The sequence below is a fragment of the Nicotiana tabacum genome, chromosome 1 (genome assembly GCF_000715075.1).
Source record: "Nicotiana tabacum cultivar K326 chromosome 1, ASM71507v2, whole genome shotgun sequence".
NCBI lineage: Eukaryota > Viridiplantae > Streptophyta > Magnoliopsida > Solanales > Solanaceae > Nicotiana > Nicotiana tabacum.
The window spans coordinates 178281374-178300691 of record NC_134080.1 but is presented as its reverse complement, the minus strand read 5'-3'; the positions used below and the strand labels follow the sequence as shown (position 1 = coordinate 178300691).

Below are 19318 nucleotides of genomic sequence, written 5' to 3'. Positions count from 1 at the left end.
ACACATGAAAACTTATAAGCTTTCATAAAGGAGTATCATCAATCTCAAAATTGAGACATGGATTCCATCAACTAATTATTACTTCGCCAATGTATATCATTGTTATCCAATTTATCAGGCTTATTGACTCGCGAAAGAATCTCGCCTTTTAATAAATCAAAACAACAAATGACATACACAGCTAATAATAATTATATCAGGATTAAGAGTATAAGTACATTAAATGGACTAGAGAAATTATTTTATAAAGTCAGTATAAAATACTCATCTCTACTTGATCCGTTCAATACATACAAAATGTACTAGCACAAGAAGTTGGAATTAAACCATTCCCATAATCAAGATAAATTATATTTAATCTTGTGCTACAATCATTCCGATGATTTGTCCAATTCCATCATTAGATTGTGAACATTAACTTTTATGTCTTACAAGAACCGATGATTTAATCTTCCGTGTATAAGCTAAACTCTATACACTAAATCATCTACTATGTAAGCAATGGACGCACAAACCAACACATGATCTATTTAAAATGAAACTTTATTGAATTTAAACAAGTAAATAAATAATTGTTCATAAAGAATACTATAACAATACGCATGGCTTATAGTATATTCTAACAATGGACTACACAGTAAATAACAAATTATGAATATTTTTGGTAATAAAATTTGATATATGGTATAAATAGGTAAAAATGCCCTTATTTCAAATGACCCGCCTATGATGTCTAACAAAGGATCTCACGTGATGCTGGAGTATCTATTCCCTGTGCAAGTTGACCAAAATCACACTACCGTAGCAAGCTTCCCTTTATCTTCTCCAAAAGTTCAAACCCATGGGACAGATTCTTCAAAAATTCCAAGGTAACCATCTCAACTTCTATGTAATCCCATCAATTTTCTTAACATGAAATATTCATGTTTCTTTGGATCCATATCTTGGTTTGGTCATAACTCCCTTCTAACAGTGGCTAGATGGGGGATTATATTAAAGAATTTGTTGTGTAATTAATTCAAGAGTCAAAAGTTTGGTGTATAAAGAAGGGTAAAAGCTTGATGTCTTATAGATTAATCTTGGTTGTATTGGAGAGCACTTTTTTACTGATCCAACTAAAACATCAAGGAACAGGTTTTTCTCGATTTCCAGCCAAAAGGTTGAGTTACTGTGCGGCTAGAAAGCGTGATTTTAATAGCTTAACGGTAGATTTTCTATCTAAATATGTTTTTTTGGAATTTGTCCAATGGAAAAGATGTTATGTGAAAATCTTCAAATCTTATATCTTATGCAAGACAAAAACTTTGTTTAATGAAAAAGATTGTGTGCATATTTTTAAAACTATTATTAGTAATATTAATGATTCTATATGGTTGTTATAAAGGGGTAATTTTACCAAGAACGTTCTGCTATAAATATGGTTGTTGCTGTTATAGGTAAAAAACTATTATAGAGAGGTAAAATATCACTTCAAGAATCGGTTCTGAGGAAAACTTGGCTTTTATAGTGAATGACTGTTATATAGGGATGTTGTTATAGAAAGGTCTGACAGTATATACTGGCCATGCAAAGATTTTATAACTTATTATAGTAGGGTAATTACCATTTTTATGAAAATACCAATTAATGCTTATCATAAATATTTACTTGTAATTACTTTGTGAAGATATTTTCTACACCGTCAATATATAGACCTTAAACTCTTTATTATTTTATTGGATACATAAATTATTGGAGCATTGTGACCTCTGAGAAGGATATGTAAATGGTTTTGGAAACAATCTAGAAAATTTAAAGCTACTACTATATTCACTTCTAGTCGAATTTGTGATCTTATCCATTTCATGAGCAACTTCTTCTCGAAAAGTATATTTCACCCTTTTGAGTTGTCTTTAACAGTCATTATGTCTTTTACGAATGTGGTCATTCTCTCCTCTTTTTCCTTTATGTTTTGAAGATTTATGTGATTGCTTTTCTTCAGTAGTTAGCCATGTGCATGCACTTGCTGTTAGAAGTAAAATTACTTTTTTTTAACTTTAATCCACTCAACCATGCTTTCACCTCCCGTGGTTGGGGGGGGGGGGGTGTTCATTGACCCCAACCTTGTTTATTAATCAAAAAGGATTACAATGGAGGGGAACATAAAACCTAACCCCAATACAAAAGTGAAAACCAAACAAGGAAGAAGGCTTCAGCTATGTTGTTAGTACAGTATATAGCATAGAAATTGAAAAGGCCATGAGATCAACTATGCTTTTAGTACAACTATGTTGCCTAAGTGATTTCATAGAAATACTCCAGCGCCATCGCTTTACATAATTCATTTGTGGCTTATTCCAGTAGACTGGATTAAAAGTGATCCTTCGCTTAAAACTGTCAGCCTTCTCAAATAGGTCCTTCCAACTCGTGTTCGAGTTGACTTAAGGGAATGGTGATCTTCAGATTAAAAACAATGTCACAGATAGCTTTCCAAATAGATATTTAGAGGCATCTACTTTTCCAGATAATAAATGAAGGAAGAATCTTCAAAAGAGAGTCTTTTAAGTGATTTCCAGCTTGATACCATTGTCCTGGTAAAGTAAGACTGTATTCTGGTAGCATACTGGTGTTCCATGAAAACATGCTTTTGTAGGCTCAATCTTGGCAGCAGACCAACGAGCGCATTTGGACACAATGTTCTGTCTAAATCTAGAATAATCTCATCAAGTGGAATTTTCCTCTTTAATACTCTCTAGTTTAGGAAAGAGACCTTAGAATGTTCTCCCTTGTGCCATATATTAGAGAAGTTAAATTACGTGTTTGTTACATTGTGCTTGTTTCACGCAAAAACATCACACACATTGGTTTTCTACTGATTCTGTTTAACATGATCTATCTCTTGTAAATGATGAAGCAAAATGTGTCTTATTTGGGCCAGTAGCTAAAGAAAAGTCATTGCTTTCTCTTGAACAAGGGAAGGGCATAACCTCAGGTTTCCGTGTATCTGTGATTTGATGAGCCTGATTCATAACAATTACACCATTTCTTGTGATATCTTTACTTTCTAATAACAGATAGTATGTTGTGACCTAAAAATCAGGGCATGACGGATAATCAGGTAATACATACAATGGCATAGCCCTGTTTTATAACAAGTTTGAAAACATGGGTTTCTTGGATAGTTATTTCTGTTTTTAGTTTGTTGTTGTAAGCCCCATTTAAAATTTACAAAGAAAATTCGAGGATAATGTGACGAATGAAGATAAATAAATTATCCAGTAACTCATGTGCACCGCTAAATAGACCTATATCAGCCACTGATTCTGCAGTTAGGCTGGTCATATTGGCATGGAGCTTACCTAACTAAGTTAATACAATGTTAACCTCATTTACCTCATGCAGGTAAGCAGTGGAGAGAGACAACAAAAATACGAAAAATAACAGACAAGGTCTTTGACCACTTCAAAAATGAATCAGGAAGAGCAAATCTGAAGTTTGAAGACCTTTATATTGCTGTGTTACTTGTCTACAAGTAAGATTTCTCTGTTCCTCACGCACCTTCTACAAACATCATAGAGGTTTGTTAATTGTTTATAACTTGGAAGGTGGTACACTTAGAATTTTTTTATCACTTATGTTATTTCAGTGATATTAATAAACGTTTGCCCGGACCTCATTTTGATCCTCCTACAAAAGATGAAGTTAAAGCCCTGATGCAGGTATCTCTCAGTCAGCTGACCGGTTACTAGACCATTCTTCTACTTCTGATGTTCAGTTAGGTCGATTTGATTGTGATGCGCCTAAATTATTCTAATCACACTACTTTCCTTTGAAGTATTGCTGTAATAATGGATATTAGTTCTAAAAAGGGTTCTTTCAACATTCCATCTTAGAAAAATAGTATTTACTTTGAGCCTTTATAAAACATCATCTAGCTTTGTTAAATTTCAAATGTAAATTTTGGAAAAAAAGAAGAAGAAGATATCCCAATAAAAATTATACAACTCCTATATTGATGAGAGATGGGATTGTAATTTAAAGTAACTGATAATTCATTTTTTTCTTCTCCAGATTGAATTATTCTCAGGGATGTTGATACTTAAATCATTCTAAATACTTGTAAAATAATAATTGATTTTTTCGGGAGCCTGGGTATTCAGCACAACACTAAACATTGCCAAGTATTTATCTTTGGTTGTAAGTTCTATCATGTATTATAAAGCTAAGCGTGTGTATATCTTTTTTTTGGAATTGCTTCTTTTCCTTCAAAGTTGTTTGGGAAAAGGGCAAGGAAGAAAATTTTCCTTTCTTGTTTGGTTGTTAAAAGAAAGAGGAAGTAAAGTTATTTCATGCGGTTCCCTTGAGATGAAGACAAATAATCCAGACGGGGGAAATCTTTTCTCCAGTTTACCTTCCCTTTTGCATCCTATTTCCCAAAGAAAATGTGTCTCTATTTTAATCTTGTTTGAAGCGGACCTGCTTTTCAGTTTCTACTGAGTTTTAACAAAGTTGAACAGTTTGAGTTTTGTTATCACAGTAGTGTTTCATTTCTTGTCATTCACAGGAGTGCGATATCAATCTTGATGGAGAAGTGGACCGAGAAGAATTTGTGAAATTTATTAGGAAATTAACAAAGGATACATTTAAATTGGTGAGTCAGGGACTAATCATTGCGTTGGCAGTAGCACCAACTGTGGCTCTGCTAACAAAGAGGTCAACAGAGGGAGTCCCTGGTGTTGGAAAGGTGGTTCAGAAGATGCCCACTTCTCTTTATGCTTCCCTTGTGACTCTTGCAGTTGTGCTGTGTCAGCAAGCTGCTTAGGCAAAGGAATAAAGAATTGTCACACATGTTTCTGCATACTTCTATACATGCCAGTAGGCTTTGATCAAGTTATCTCATTAGTATATTGTTTCAATAATTCTCAAAAATGACTATTGAAAGGTGATAATGATATAAATCCTTTGCCCTCTGTGAGTGAAAACTTGTGTGTTATGGAGTTCCAACCAGCGCAGTTTTAAGTCTACATTTTGGAATATATAACTCAAAATTTCCCATCAGAAACTTGCTCATTGTGTCTGACCCTCTTCATGAAAAATTAGGTATACTGAGAGTAGTGCATATCTATCCCACCAGTAAATTATCACATATATAAACCCCAGAGAATTTCGTTGAAGGAGATCTCACCAACCCGTCGTTGCTGTTTTCTTGTTTTCTTTCCTTTTATTAAGTAACTTTCTTTTTTTTTTTTTTACCCGTTGCGATAAATGCTCCCTTAGAGCTCCTTTTAAAGAATTAATGACCAAAATGCTCCTTCTTTTTTTTTGAAAAAAAACAAAACAGGCCCCTTTTGAAGATTTTTAGACCAGACTACCTCCTCCTTTCTATACCTAGCGGCTACGCTTTACAAAGGTCCTTCTCCTCTTTTTTTTTCCAGTTTTTTTTTTTTTTTTTTTTTTTTTTGTGTGTGTGTGTCTTTTTTACTTTTTTAAATTTTTTCCCCGTATTTTGTTGTTATTTTTTTTTCACTTTTTTTTTCTTTCTAAAAACAATTATGCACTCTTACTCATTTTTTGTAGTTATTTTCTCGTTTTATCTCTTTATTTTTTTTTTACTCTTTCTAGCAGTAAACTCCTCACTCTTTTTTACTTTTTTTTTTTATCTTGATTTTTTATTTTTTGGTGTTTTTTTATTTATATTAATTTTATTCTTTCCACTAAAATCTTTCAGTCCAAAACATTGTCACATTTTTTTTCTTTTTCATTATTATTTTTCATCTTAATTTTTTATGTTATTTTTCAGTAAGATTCTTCCGCAAAAACTGTTATCACTTTCTTTCAATTTCCGAGTCCTTAAAATTTGTATTTAAATACTTTCTACACAATTAGTAATCGATTATGATTACCGAGAGTTACCATGTTACTCTTTTCTTATTTTAGTTCTTTATTTTTATATTTGTACATTTTTTTTTTTTTGCAATTTTCTAAGAAATTTTTCGTTCAAAACATCTATCACTTTTTCCCCTTATAATTCTTATGTTTATCTTACTTTCTACATTTGATTTTATTTTTGTTTTTTCTAGATAAATAACTTTCTCTCCTAGGGATGACTTGCGAGTCCAGCCTCATCTCCTCTTCCCCTCCCTGAGTCTCACCACTGAACTTGCACTCCAAGTATTCTGTCTTGGTCCTATTCAGCTTGAAACCTTTAGACTCCAAGGTCTGCCTACACACCTCTAACCTCACGTTCACACTGCCTCGCGTCCCGTCAATCAATACTATATCATCTGCAAATAGCATGGACCACGACACATCCCCTTGGATGTGGCGCGTCAGAACGTACATCGTCAGGGCAAACAAAAAGGGTTGAGTGCCGACCTCTGGTGCAACCCCATCATGACCGGAAAATGGTCGGAGTCCCTTCCCACCGTCCTCACTCGGGCCTTTGCTCCATCATACATGTCTTTAATCACCCTAATGTAGGCAACAGATACACCTCTAGCCTCTAAACACCTCCACAAAACCTCCATCGGGACTTCATTATACGCCTTTTCTAAGTCCATGAATACTATATGCAAGTCCCTCTTCCTCTCCCTATATTGCTCCATCAAACTCCTAACAAGGTGAATGGCCTCTGAAGTCGAGCGTCCCGGCATAAACCCGAATTGATTCTCAGAAATAGACACACTCCTCCTCACCCTTAACTCCACACATTTTCTCAAACTTTCATAGTATGGCTAAGCAGTTTGATACCCCGATAGTTATTGCAATTTTGGATATCACCCTTGATATTGTATAAAGGAACCATCGTGCTCCACCTCCACCGCTCCGGCATCTTCTTCGTTCTAAAAATGACATTAAATAACCTAGTGAGCCACTCCAAGCCCGCCTCGCCCTCTCTCTTCCAAAACTCCACCGGGATTTCATCTGGCCCGGTCGCTCTGCCTCTGCTTATCTTACGCATAACCCCCTCAACCTACTCAACTCCAATCCGCCTACAATACCCAGAGTCGCAACGACTCCCGGAGAGTTTCAAATCACCCAGTACAATGTTCATGTCCCCCTCCTCGTTCAAGAGACTACGGAAGTAGGTGTGTCATTTTCGATGGATAAGCCCCTCGTCCAACAAAACTCTACCTTCTTCGTCCTTGATGCACTTCACTTGGTCCAAGTCACGGGCCTTCCTTTCTTATTCCGACCTCGGCCCTCGATTTCTTCATACAAATGACCAAAAGCTGCAGTCTTGGCCACCGTAAACGGTTAATTCCGCCTCCTTCTTAGCTAAGTACTTATATTGCTCCTAATTCACCCATCAACTTAACCCCCAACTCTTGCGCTTTGGCTTCCGTCAAGGCTCCCTACTTGACCTTAGGTTGGCTTATTATTATTATTATTATTATTTTGGATGGAGTTGTGGTTAGTTTATCAAGAACACGATTATGCAAGGTTTTGCAGATTAATCCCTGTCAGAGGACTTGTCTAGTTTAGTCAAACAAATTAGCTCTCTTTGGTTGTGTAAGCTTTGATAAACATAATTTTGATTTGGTGATTCTTCATAAAATATACCTTGTGTTATTGTTTAACCAAAAATCTGAGTCTTTGGTCAAAGTTAAAAAGAAATTCGGGTTACTGATAATCAGGAGACAAAAATAAAATACTTTTGAGAACGATGGTAAAGAAGCAAATAGATGTGTATTTCAATAAATTCTCAATAGTATTCCGTGTCCTTACAAATGATGATACTTCTTCCTTTTATAGATAATTCTAGGTAAAGGAATGAAGCCTCAGCTTTAATGATATAATCATGAGTAATAAATGATATTAAATAAGCCGTTATACAATCATTCCTATTAAATACCGATTTCGTAACGTATCAAGTATTTAATAATGAATTTGGACTCCTTTCTGTCACCAGATCTTTGCTTTCAATGCCTTCTATCCGTTGGATGTAAATAATTTAAATTGGTACGAGACTCGTATCTATACGTCGTCTCGTACCTATTTAAATTCTTCTTCCCGTGGCTGTTTTCATTCGTGCCTCTTAGTCAATTGTTGCGCTTTGACCATTTAACTAATCCACGTGTCATGCCACATCATCTTTTAATATAAACTCAGTTTTTTCCCAATACAGATAGTCCCCCCACTTTCCATTTTTTTATCAATTAAATAATTGGGAAGTGGATCTTCATGTAAAAGGAATTTTTACCACAATTAATGCTCATGACAGTACTAACGTCTCATCAGTCTTTTCCATTTAATGTTCTGCCCATGTGTCATTTTCTAATTGATTCCACTATTCATACTCTTTTTCGAGACTTCTTCACTCTCACTATTTACGAAGTGATAGCTGCCTTTATTATAGGCTTTTCATCATTACACTTAAAAAGTTGACGGTTCCCATTTTACACATAACTTTGTCCTCCTTTGTCTTCTTCACAAATCTTCAGCACATACTTCCTTCTTAACAATGTCTTCTTCAAACCCTAACCGTAAAAAAGTTCCAATTCTAGATCAATTCCCCAACGCCCCTGTTAGACACAGAAGAGGCGGAGGAGGTAGGCTTCGAACAGGGTTAGAATCTACGCGAGGCGGCTCCTCTGGTTCTTCTTCAAGGAGTTCTATCCCAAAAGCCCCTTCTTCTAAAAGTAGGGAAATTCTTGATCCTTCTCAAGAACCCTCAGTTGATGATATAGTTCCCGGCGATTTGTCTTTTGAAAGTGACAAAACGTCTCTTCAAAAACAAATTAAAAATTTAGAAAGAGCTGATACTTACCCAACAATAGTAACCGAGCTTACAATCCCCACCATAAGAAGAGATTGTAACTGGAAGGATAGTCTCCGAATGTCAATTCCTTCCCTAAATCAAAGAATTTCCTCTTTTAGAAGTGGGTATTCTTCTGTTTACACTTACCCCTTCACTTTAGGTTTCAATCCTCCGATTGACCGAGTTATTCTCGATTTTTGTCGTTTCTTTACAATTTGTTTGGCCCAAATCGGTCCATTGGTGTGGAGAACAGTGGCTTGTTTGAGATATTTATCTTCCAAGGCCAATGTCAATTTCACCTTTTCTCACCTCATTCATCTATACCATCCTAACTTAATACGCCATGGGGTTTTTACCTTAACTACAAGGAGCAAAAAAGTTTTGGTAAATCCTGAGGATGACAAAGATCGTGGATGGTATATCCGTTACGTTGCTGTCCGTACAGTGGACTTGATTGGCGAAACAAATATTCCCTTCCCTGAGAAGTGGAATTTTGAACATAGGTTTCCTTTTATTTACCGTACTTACTTTTGAGAATTTCAAAAGAAAGTTGTTTTTAATCTCGTCCCTTCTTGGTTTTTTTGTAGCAACAATGGGAGATGTGGAACCTATTCCCAACTTTCGTGGTTGGGTAGACTCACTTTTGAAGATTGCTTCTAGGGAGCAGAGAACTTGGAAATCAATTTCTTCCTTACATGGCTGGAAAGTCAAAACACATGGTATCCCACCTTTTATATGATTTTTTTTACATGTTAAGCGCTTTTTCCTCAACTTTAATCATGTATATCCATCCTTTAATCAGGATTTGGCATTAGAGAAATGACGACTGAAGTAGCTATGGCCATTCGCATGTCTGCGAATGCTGCTCTTGATTTGGATAAGGCTCGAGCCTTGCTGCCTAAAAGGAAAGCTACAAAGGAAAATTCTGAAGAAGAAGAGGAGGGTACCTCCCTAATTACCAGGCCGAGGGTCAGGAGACGAATAATCATTGATGATGAAATTGAAAACACTCCTGCTCGTACCTCCGCCACCGAGCCTGTTTTGATTCAATCTGATGAGGACGCCGAACCAAGAGATAATGATGAATCAATTCAGCATCTTTTTGACAGTGGTTTCGGGAGTGGCGAGCTCGGCCCTGTTTTTGATGAAGCTCCTCTTTCCTCATTTGTTCATATTTCCTCCATTCCTCTGCCAGCCGTAAGTATTTCGTTACCAGTTTTGACGACTTCCGTTCTTTTGCCAGTTTCTACCGCTCCTATATCCGTTCCCTTGGCTGTTTCTACCGCACCTGCTTCCGCTCCTGTGTTGGTTTCTACATCTTTTCCTTCCATTCCTTCCACTGCTCCTCTTCCCTCTGTTCATCATACAGAGACAGGTTCTAGCAGTGGAAGTATGACTATGAGAAGTGTTACTTTGGAGGTTCCTGCCAATCATAGCCTCTTGAGGAAGACCGGCAGAGCCGATGTTTGGCTCAAATCTCTAATTGGAGATATCGAGAAGAAGAAGATGGAGAGCCATAGCTGCTTAACTCTGATGAATGACGTAGTTCATTCTACTTTGAAGGTATTTTTACCAACAAGTTTTTTTTTAAATTATCTTCAATCTCTCATTTCCATGACTTACCTCTGTAGGCTAACCTTATTGGCACAGAATTAATGGGAAGAATTTCCCTACTGGAAAGAAGAGCTCGTGAGTCTGAAAAGACTATCCACGAGGCCGAGGAAATAGCTAGAGGAGCCCAGCTTGAAGCAACCAATTGGAAGGAGCAATTCGAGAATGCTCAAGGGACCATAGAGGAGTTGTAAGAAGATAAAAATCTCCTGGAGCAGCAAAACCGTGGTTTAACTTCTGAACTGGCAACTGTCAAAGCCTCTTCAAGCCAATTGAAAAGAGACAAAGAGCTTTTGGAATGCTCTTTGTTAGAACAATTATCCAGGGCTAGTGAAGAAGTTAGAGAGCTGAAGGCACTTTTGGCTAGGAAGGAAGAATATGCAGGAGAGTTAGTGCAAAGCTTGACTCAAGCTCAGGCTGACTTACAGACTTCTTCTGACGAGATTCATGCCTTGAAGAGTTCTCATGCTTCTCTTGAAGCTTCCCTTGATTCCCATTTAGCTGAATATCAAATCTTAAAAAACGATCTTGCTATGTGGGAAAAGGAATATGGACTTCTAGAGGAAAATTTTAACATAGAAGTGAGTTGGGCTTTCCTGAAATCTCGTCGTGATGCTTTGACGGAAGCTGCTCAAGAAGGTTTTGACTTGCAGTCTGAACTGGCCAAAGTCATAGATACCATCGAGAAAAGCCAACAGTCTGCTGATACTCCTTCTCCTGCACTTGAAGTTCCTGGAACAGAAGAACTTTTAAATGAAGAAGTGAATACTGCAGCAATTGGGATTACAATTCCTGCTTCAGCTGAAAATGTTGCAATTCCAGCTTCAGAGGGTGAAACTTCTATGACCCAGTCTGTGGAAGTTGAAGCTTCCGTGACTCTTGTTTCCCTCATTGATCCTAACATCTCAAGCTCTGCTGAAATCGTTCCTGTTGCTGCTTCTTCAGAAGTTGCCACCGTGTCTGTGGCTAAAAATGAAATAAATATTACAACTTCTGATGTGCTAACCCCTTCAATTGAATGATGGTTTTATCCCTTAGTTTTTAAGGGATTTTTTGGTGAAAGTCCCCAGTTATCATTATGGGGCACTTGTATAAACTTTTATTGACTAAGTTTCTACTTAGTCTTTTTAATTATATTAAGAAGTTTTGTTAGTACTTCAATGTGTTCTATTCTTGCCTTTACCTTACTTATTTAGGACTTATAGAATAGTTTAGCATTTTTATCCTTTGAAAATGCTTTATGATTCTTCTCATGACTTATTAACATGAGGCTTATAAAAGAGGGCCCTTTTATTTTATCGACACTTAATGAAGAAGACGTCTCAACTTCATAATGGTGTTATAATACGATGAAAGTAATAGGAAAACACACGTTTTATATGAAACAACTTTGGCAAGTTTTTATTCATAAACTTTTAACAAGTGTTTGACTGTTACATGTATTACAATACATCTACAACTTTCTCGTAACTGTTTTTCTTGTAACAGATTTGTAAATAACATAAAATAAACAAGGTTTTTCTTCATAACCTGTTTCAGTACATAGTCATGACCCTATCTTTACATGTTAAGAAGGGTTTGAGAGGTGACTTTGTTTATGAGTTTGAGAGATGACTCTGTTGTTCTCATGAATGCTGAAGACTTCGTAACTTTTTCTCAACACTTGCTTCTTTGTGGCCGATTTTTGTTCGATACTCGTATCTGTTTCTTTCTCTACATATATCTGTGTATAATATGTAGTCCCCCAAGTGTTTGAGCGGTGAAGTATGAAGCCTCGAGCACTTGTTTATTTCTTTTACTTTGGCCCTTTTCCTGAAACAGAAAGATATACGGGACTCGACGGTGCGATTATAGATGAAGACTGCCTAACTCGTGTGTATTTCCATCAGATTAATTGTAACCCTGGGCTAGGAATTTAAGAATACTCCATTTTGCCTTGCAGGTTGTGACTCATCATTTGGCACGAGTTAAGATATTTTGCCTAGCATCTAAAATCGTTAGTAAAATATTAATAAACCAAGAGAGAAATTTTAACATGATGATACCTGACCGTAGGTACTTTCTTAAAAGTAATATCTTTTTAAGTGGACAACATTCCAATGTGAGGGTAAAACTTTACCATCCATTGTTTCCAACTGGTATGCTCCTTTTCCCGCAATGCCACGGACTTTGTATGGTCCATCCCATGTTGGACTTAGCTTTCCTGAGTTAGCAGCTTTTGCAGATTGGAACACCTTTTTAAGCACGAAGTCCCCAATTTTGAAAAATCTGAGGCGTGCTTTCCTATTGTAATATCGTTCTATTACTTGCTTTTATGCTGCCATTCTTATCAAAGCAGCTTTTCTTCTTCCTTCAAGTAAATCTAGGCTAACCCGCATCTCTTCATTATTAGATTCCTCCGTTGCCTGATCGTATCGTGTGCTTGGCTCACCTATTTCAACTGGAATTAAGGCTTCCGTACCATAAACCATCGAAAATGGTGTTTCTCCAGTGCCTGTTTTGGTCGTTGTACGATAAGCCCATAGTACTCCAGGTAACACCTCAGGCCAATTACCTTTTGAATCTTGTAACCTCTTTTTCAAGTTATTGATAATAACTTTGTTAGTTGATTCTGCTTGTCCATTCCCCACTGGATGATATGGCGTAGACGTTATTCTTTTGATCTGCCAACTTCGAAGAAATTCTGTAACTTGTGCTCCAATAAATTGTGGTCCATTGTCACACACGATCTCCTTTGGTACTCCAAAGCGGCATATTATATTTCGCCATATGAAGTCTTTAACTTCTTTTTCTCGTACCTGTTTAAATGCCCCTGCTTCTACCCATTTAGTGAAATAATCTATAAGTACAAGTAGAAATTTTACCTGACCTTTTGCTTGTGGAAGTGGACCTACGATATCCATTCCCCATTTCATAAAGGGCCAAGGGGCTAAAACAGGATGTAGTAACTTAGCTGGTCTGTGCATATTATTGTCGTACCTTTGACATTTATCACATTTGGACACGAAACTGGTTGCCTCTTCTTCCATCTTAGGCCAATAATATCCTGTGCGAATTAACGTTCTTACCAGTGACCGTCCTCCTGCGTGATTCTCACAATGTCCTTCATGTACTTCTCTCATGACATATTCGGTTTGAGAGGGACCGAGACACCTTGCTAGTGGTCCGCCGAACATCTTTCGATAAAGATTACCTTGATATAAACAATGTCGTGCAGCTTTTTTGCGAAGCGCGTAAGCCTTTCCTTTGTCATTAGGCACGGTTCCGTGCTGTAAAAAGGCAACAATTTCATTTCTCCAATCCCATGTTAGATGATTAAAATTTACCTCGTTTTTATTAGGTTCAAGAACGGAATGAAATAGATGTATGACTGAAGCATCTGTATTGTTTGCCACGTCTGCTGCGGATGCAAGGTTTGCTAAAGCATCTGCCTCTACATTCTCATCTCTTGGGATCTGCACTACTTTCCAAGTTTGGAATTGCTTTATTAACTCCCGTACCTTTGCGAGGTATTCTTTCATTCGTGACTCTCTGGCTGTATAAGTCCCCAGCATCTGATTAACCACGAATTGAGAATCACTCTTGATTATAATCTGTGTTATGCCGAGTTCTCGTGCCAATTCTAAACCTGCAATTACAGCCTCATACTCTGCTTCATTGTTAGTTATAGAATGACATTTTATAGCCTGTCTAATGGTCTCACCCGCAGGTGGTACGAGAACTATTCCTAAGCCTGCCCCTTTTACATTATATGAACCGTCAGTGTATAAAACCCAAGTCCCCGGGTTCGCACCATTAAAAACTAATAATTCTTTTTCTGCTTCTAAATGCATCCCCTAGCTAAAATCAGCCACGAAATCAGCTAGTACTTGAGACTTTATAGCGGTCCTGGGTTGATAAATAACTTCATACTCACTTAGTTCTATAGCCCATTTTGCTAATCTTCCTGAAAGTTCGTGTTTATGCAAAATATTTCGAAGTGGAAAAGCAGTAACTACTACAATGGGATGACATTGAAAATAAGGTCTTAACTTTCTAGATGCCATGATCAAAGCTAATGCTAATTTTTCTAGCTGTGGGTATCGTGTCTCAGCTTCCAATAAGGACTTACTTACATAATAAATAGGAGATTGTTTACCTTGGTCCTCGCGGACTAAAATAGCACTTACTGCGACTTCAGATACGGCCAGATAAATGAGAAGGTTTTCCCCCACCTTCGGTTTTGCCAGCAACGGTGGTTTTGACAAATAAGCTTTCAAATTTCTAAGGTCTTGTTGACAATCTTCATTCCATTCAAAATGATCTTACTTTTTAAGTGCAGAGAAAAACTTAAAACACCTTTCCGAGGATTTGGAAATAAATCTCCCCAAAGCTGCAATTCTTCCCGTTAATCTTTGTACTTCCTTTTTATTAGTAAGTATATCCGGGATTTCTTCTATTGCTTTGATCTCACGGATTGACCCGATTTTTAATAATTTTTGGACTTCCTCCTGAATCACCTGGTTCTTGAAAGCACCTTGTTTCCATTTCTTTTGCTTTATTGGTGTGAAAGAAGGGTCCTCATTGAGTTTGTGAGTCACCACATTTGGTGGAATCCCTGTCATGTCAGCGTGGGACCAAGCAAAGCAGTCTAAGTTAGCTTTTAAAAATTCGATTATCATACCTCGCATGTTCGTGCTTAAATTGGCCCCGACATAAACGTTCCGTTCAGGCCATTGATCAAATAACATCACTGCCTCAAGCTATTCAATTGTCGTTTTGATGCTTTCATTTTCTTCAGGTTCTTGAATTGTGTCAGGTCTTGAGTCCAAATCCGTCTTTTCCTGTTCAGTTGAAGTTTGATCTTTTTTACCTTCAACTGTTTCCTGTAATTGCCACTTTTCTTTATTCTCGGCGCTCGTACTTGTTACAGCGTTGACACTTTTAGCCATCTGCTGATCCCCACGAATTTGGCAAATTCCCCATGGCGATGGGAATTTAATAACCTGATGTAGAGTTGATGGGACAACGTCCATATCGTGTATCCATGGTCTCCCCATGATCATATTGTAGGCCATTTCCATATCAACTACCTGAAATTTAGTTTCCTTCACAACACCCATAGCAAAAGTTGTTAGAAATACCTCACCTTTTGTTACTACACTTGAATTGTCAAAGCCTGACAAGGTGTGCGCCTTGGGTATCATTTTGTCTTCAACTTGCATTTCTCGTAGTACCCTTAGTAATATAATATTTACAGAACTCCCTGGATCAATCAAAACTCGTTTTACATTAGTATCATGTACAAGTAAAGATATTACCAGTGCGTCATTATGTGGAGTTGTTACTCCTTCGGTATCTGCGTCATCGAACGAAATACTTTCATTTTCAAGGACCTGCAGCACCCATTTCCCGTGTGTAATTGTTACCTTAGAAACCTTGTTGGAGGCTGTATAGGTTATGCCGTGAATGTCCTCTCCCCCGCTTATGACATTCACTGTCCTCTTGGGTGAAGGAGGTTGTGGTGGCTCTTGTCTGTTTTTCATATAAGCTTGTTTTCCTTTCTCACTAAATAACTCAGTGAGGTACCCTTGCTTTAATAAATGATCCACTTCACTCTGCAGGAATCTGCATTCTGAAGTTTTGTGCCCGTGATCGTTGTGAAATTCGCACCAATGATCCGGATTGCGTCTACTTGGATTTGACCGCATCTCTTTTGGCCACCGTACCTTATTTCCCATGCTTCTTAAAACAGCTACGAGCTCGGAGGTAGAGACATTAAAATTATATCCACCGAATCGTGCCTTTAAACTCCGGTCATCATCTCGTGATTCTTGTCTGTTCCGATCATTCCTGAACTTTGAAGAAGAGCCAGAATCCCGGTTCCTTGATTTTTGATCATATTGCTGGCTATCTTGTTTCGACCGTGGGTCCTTTCCTGCGGGTCCCATATATGGATCGTACCTGTTTTTACCTGATCTTTTTTCGGTTTCTGACCTTCGGGTACCGCCCCTTTCTTCATGATGGAGCTTAGGTACGGTATCTTCTTCGATTCGCAGCTTCGTGCTATACCTGTTGTAAACATCATTCCATGTGGTTGCAGGAAATTCTCGAAGACTTTCTTTGAGTCGTCTCGTGGCTTCAGAACTTTTGTCATTTAAATTACTTGCAAAAGCTATAGCAGCCCAATTGTCAGGCACACGAGGTAGAGTCATTCTTTCACGCTGGAATCTATCAACGAAGTTTCTAAGCAACTCCGAATCCCCTTGTTTGATTTTGAAAATATCTTCCATCCTTTTCTCAACCTTTTGTGCTCCCGAATGTGCTTTAATAAAAGAATCTGCAAGCTCAGCAAAAGAATTAGAATTTTTAGATAAAAGAGAATACCAGGTTAATGCACCCTTGGTGAGTGTTTCTCCAAATTTCTTGACCAATACTGATTCAATTTCTTGTTTGGTCAAGTCGTTGCCTTTTACGCCGGTTGTAAATGCAGTTATGTGGTCACGTGGGTCTGTAGTACCATCATATTTCGGGATGTCACGCATTTTGAACTTTTTCGGAATTGGAAGGGGAGCAGCATTAGGCTTCCATGGTTGTTGTGAGTATTTGTCCATGTCTACTCCTTTTATTACAGGTGGAACTCCAGGGATTTGTTCAATACGCTCATTTTGTTCCTTAAGCTGTTTCTTCAAGGTTAGTACTAAATTTTGCAAATACGAATTATTTAAATTACCTGGTCCCCCTTCTTGTGGTTCACTGGGGGTTGCTCCGTTTCCAGAATTATCAAGACCAGAACGGGGGTTCTCCAATGTATTATTATTAGGAGTTGGTGTAGGTGGCGCAGCAGGCAATCGACTAACAAGTGCCTGAAGAGCTTTGCCGACCTGTGCATCAATTAGCTTTTGCAAAGCTTCAGTTGTAACTCCTTCAAAATGTTCAGATTGCTCTTGTTGATCAGCACGAGATTCAGTAACAGGAGTGCCTTCACGAGATTGACGTGGTGAATTTAGAGGAGAGGGAACCACGTTATCTTAATTTTGATGTATTTGATTCTCATGGTTTCCCAATGTGTTATTACTATTGTTGTCGGCGTTGTTGTTTGACATGGTGACGCCAATAGATAAGATATAGCTTAAAAGGAAAGATTATCAGATTCCCGGTAACGGAACCAATTTGTTTAACCAAAAATCTGAGTCTTTGGTCAAAGTTAAAAAGAAATTCGGGTTATTGATAATCAGGAGACAAAAATAAAATACTTTTGAGAACGATGGTAAAGAAGCAAATAGATGTGTATTTCAATAAATTCTCAATAGTATTCCGTGTCCTTACAAATGATGATACTTCTTCCTTTTATAGATAATTCTAGGTAAAGGAATGAAGCCTCAGCTTTAATGATATAATCATGAGTAATAAATGATATTAAATAAGCCGTTATACAATCATTCCTATTAAATACCGATTTCGTAACGTATCAAGTATTTAATAATGAATTTGGACTCCTTTCTGTCACCAAATATTTGCTTTCATTGCCTTCTATCCGTTGGCTGTAAATAATTTAAATTGGTACGAGACTCGTATCTATACGTCGTCTCGTGCCTATTTAAATTCTTCTTCCCGTGGCTGTTTCCATCCGTGCCTCTTAGTCAATTGCTGCGCTTTGACCATTTAACTAATCCACGTGTCATGCCACATCATCTTTTAATATAAACTCAGTTTTTTCCCAATACAGTTATGAGTGCATCTTCCAAACGTTTGCAGTCACAAGAATTGTGTGCTTCGATATTTCAGCATCCAATGATTATTGAGCATCTACTGCAACACATGTCATAAACAGTTTGTTAGGCTTCCAAACTTGTCTCCTAATTTGAAGCTATTGCTGTTATAGTATGACTGCGAAACAAATACTAGTAGTACTTTTCAGTATTTTTCACATGAGTTATGCATCCACAACTTATTCCTTGCATTTCCATTCGCATTTCATTTGGCAACTTGCAGCTAAAACCCAAATGACCATAAGTGATAAGGAATTAAGTATATATAACCTTTTTCTTTATGTCTTTGAATTTTATTGAAAACTAATATATACTAGCTTCACATATAATTGTATAGTTGAAAACTGTAACGACTGTTTTGGTCAGTTAGACTACCCAAATTGCATGGAGAGGATAGCTGGCTAGTGGTCCCCTATGTAAGCACGTGATTTTTGACCCTCCCCGAGAATTTTCACATTTTTAGCGTGAATATGTGAAATTGGGTCTAGTATAGCTATTTTAACTATTTTACCTTATTTTGTTGCAAAAAGAAAAAATCACAAAATATATATATAAATTTTAGTTTATGTATTTCTCATAAACTTGAAAAATACAAAAAAAAAATTGTACTTTATTTTGGTACTTTATATAAAATTCGAAAATTACAAAAATATAATTCTATTAATGTTTTGTAGTCGTTTTAATTTTGGAAAAATACAAAAAAATATTACTTTATATTTTGTCTTTATTAAAAACGAAAATTACAAAAAAAAATAGTTTTATTAATATTCTATAGTCATTTTAACTTTGAAAAATACAAAAATATTACCTCATATTTTATCTTAATATTTAAAAACGAAAATTATAAAAAATAATTTTATCAATATTTTGTAGCTATTTTAAAACCTTGAAAAATATTTATAAAGATATAGTTTTGTTTAAATACTAGTCTTATTTTTGGTAGTTATTTTGCTTACATAGGACTAGTTAAGCAACGTGTTCCTATTTCTCGGGTCCGGGCAAAAGAATAATATTCGGGTTCAAACTACCCGGTTTTAGGCCTAATTTTCGGACTTAGCCCATAATAAACCGTGTCCAGGACACGTGGAGAACCCCACCACGCGTGGGGGACATATGCCTCGAACCCCACCACGCGTGGGGCTCATTTTCATGGGCATTCCAATACAAAACACGGACGAAAGCCAACAGAAAAGGAGATTTTTTCGGATTTGAAAAA

General features: G+C 37.0%; 1 protein-coding gene across 1 annotated transcript; it reads left to right on the top strand.

Moving 5' to 3' along the window:
• Nucleotides 1-729: 729 nt before the first annotated feature.
• LOC107791313 (uncharacterized) lies at nt 730-4949 on the top strand. Its single transcript, XM_016613350.2, has 4 exons — nt 730-869; nt 3382-3511; nt 3626-3698; nt 4544-4949. Exons 1-4 carry the CDS (start codon nt 842-844, stop codon nt 4799-4801), a joined length of 489 nt encoding a protein of 162 aa, XP_016468836.1. The 5' UTR covers nt 730-841; the 3' UTR covers nt 4802-4949.
• The last annotated feature ends 14369 nt before the right edge of the window (nt 4950-19318 follow it).

Coding starts and splice junctions, on each gene's coding strand:
- LOC107791313 (XM_016613350.2), top strand. CDS start 842: ATGGGACAGATTCTTCAAAAATTCCAAG. Junction 870..3,381: donor GATTCTTCAAAAATTCCAAG/GTAACCATCTCA, acceptor TACCTCATGCAG/GTAAGCAGTGGAGAGAGACA. Junction 3,512..3,625: donor GCTGTGTTACTTGTCTACAA/GTAAGATTTCTC, acceptor ATGTTATTTCAG/TGATATTAATAAACGTTTGC.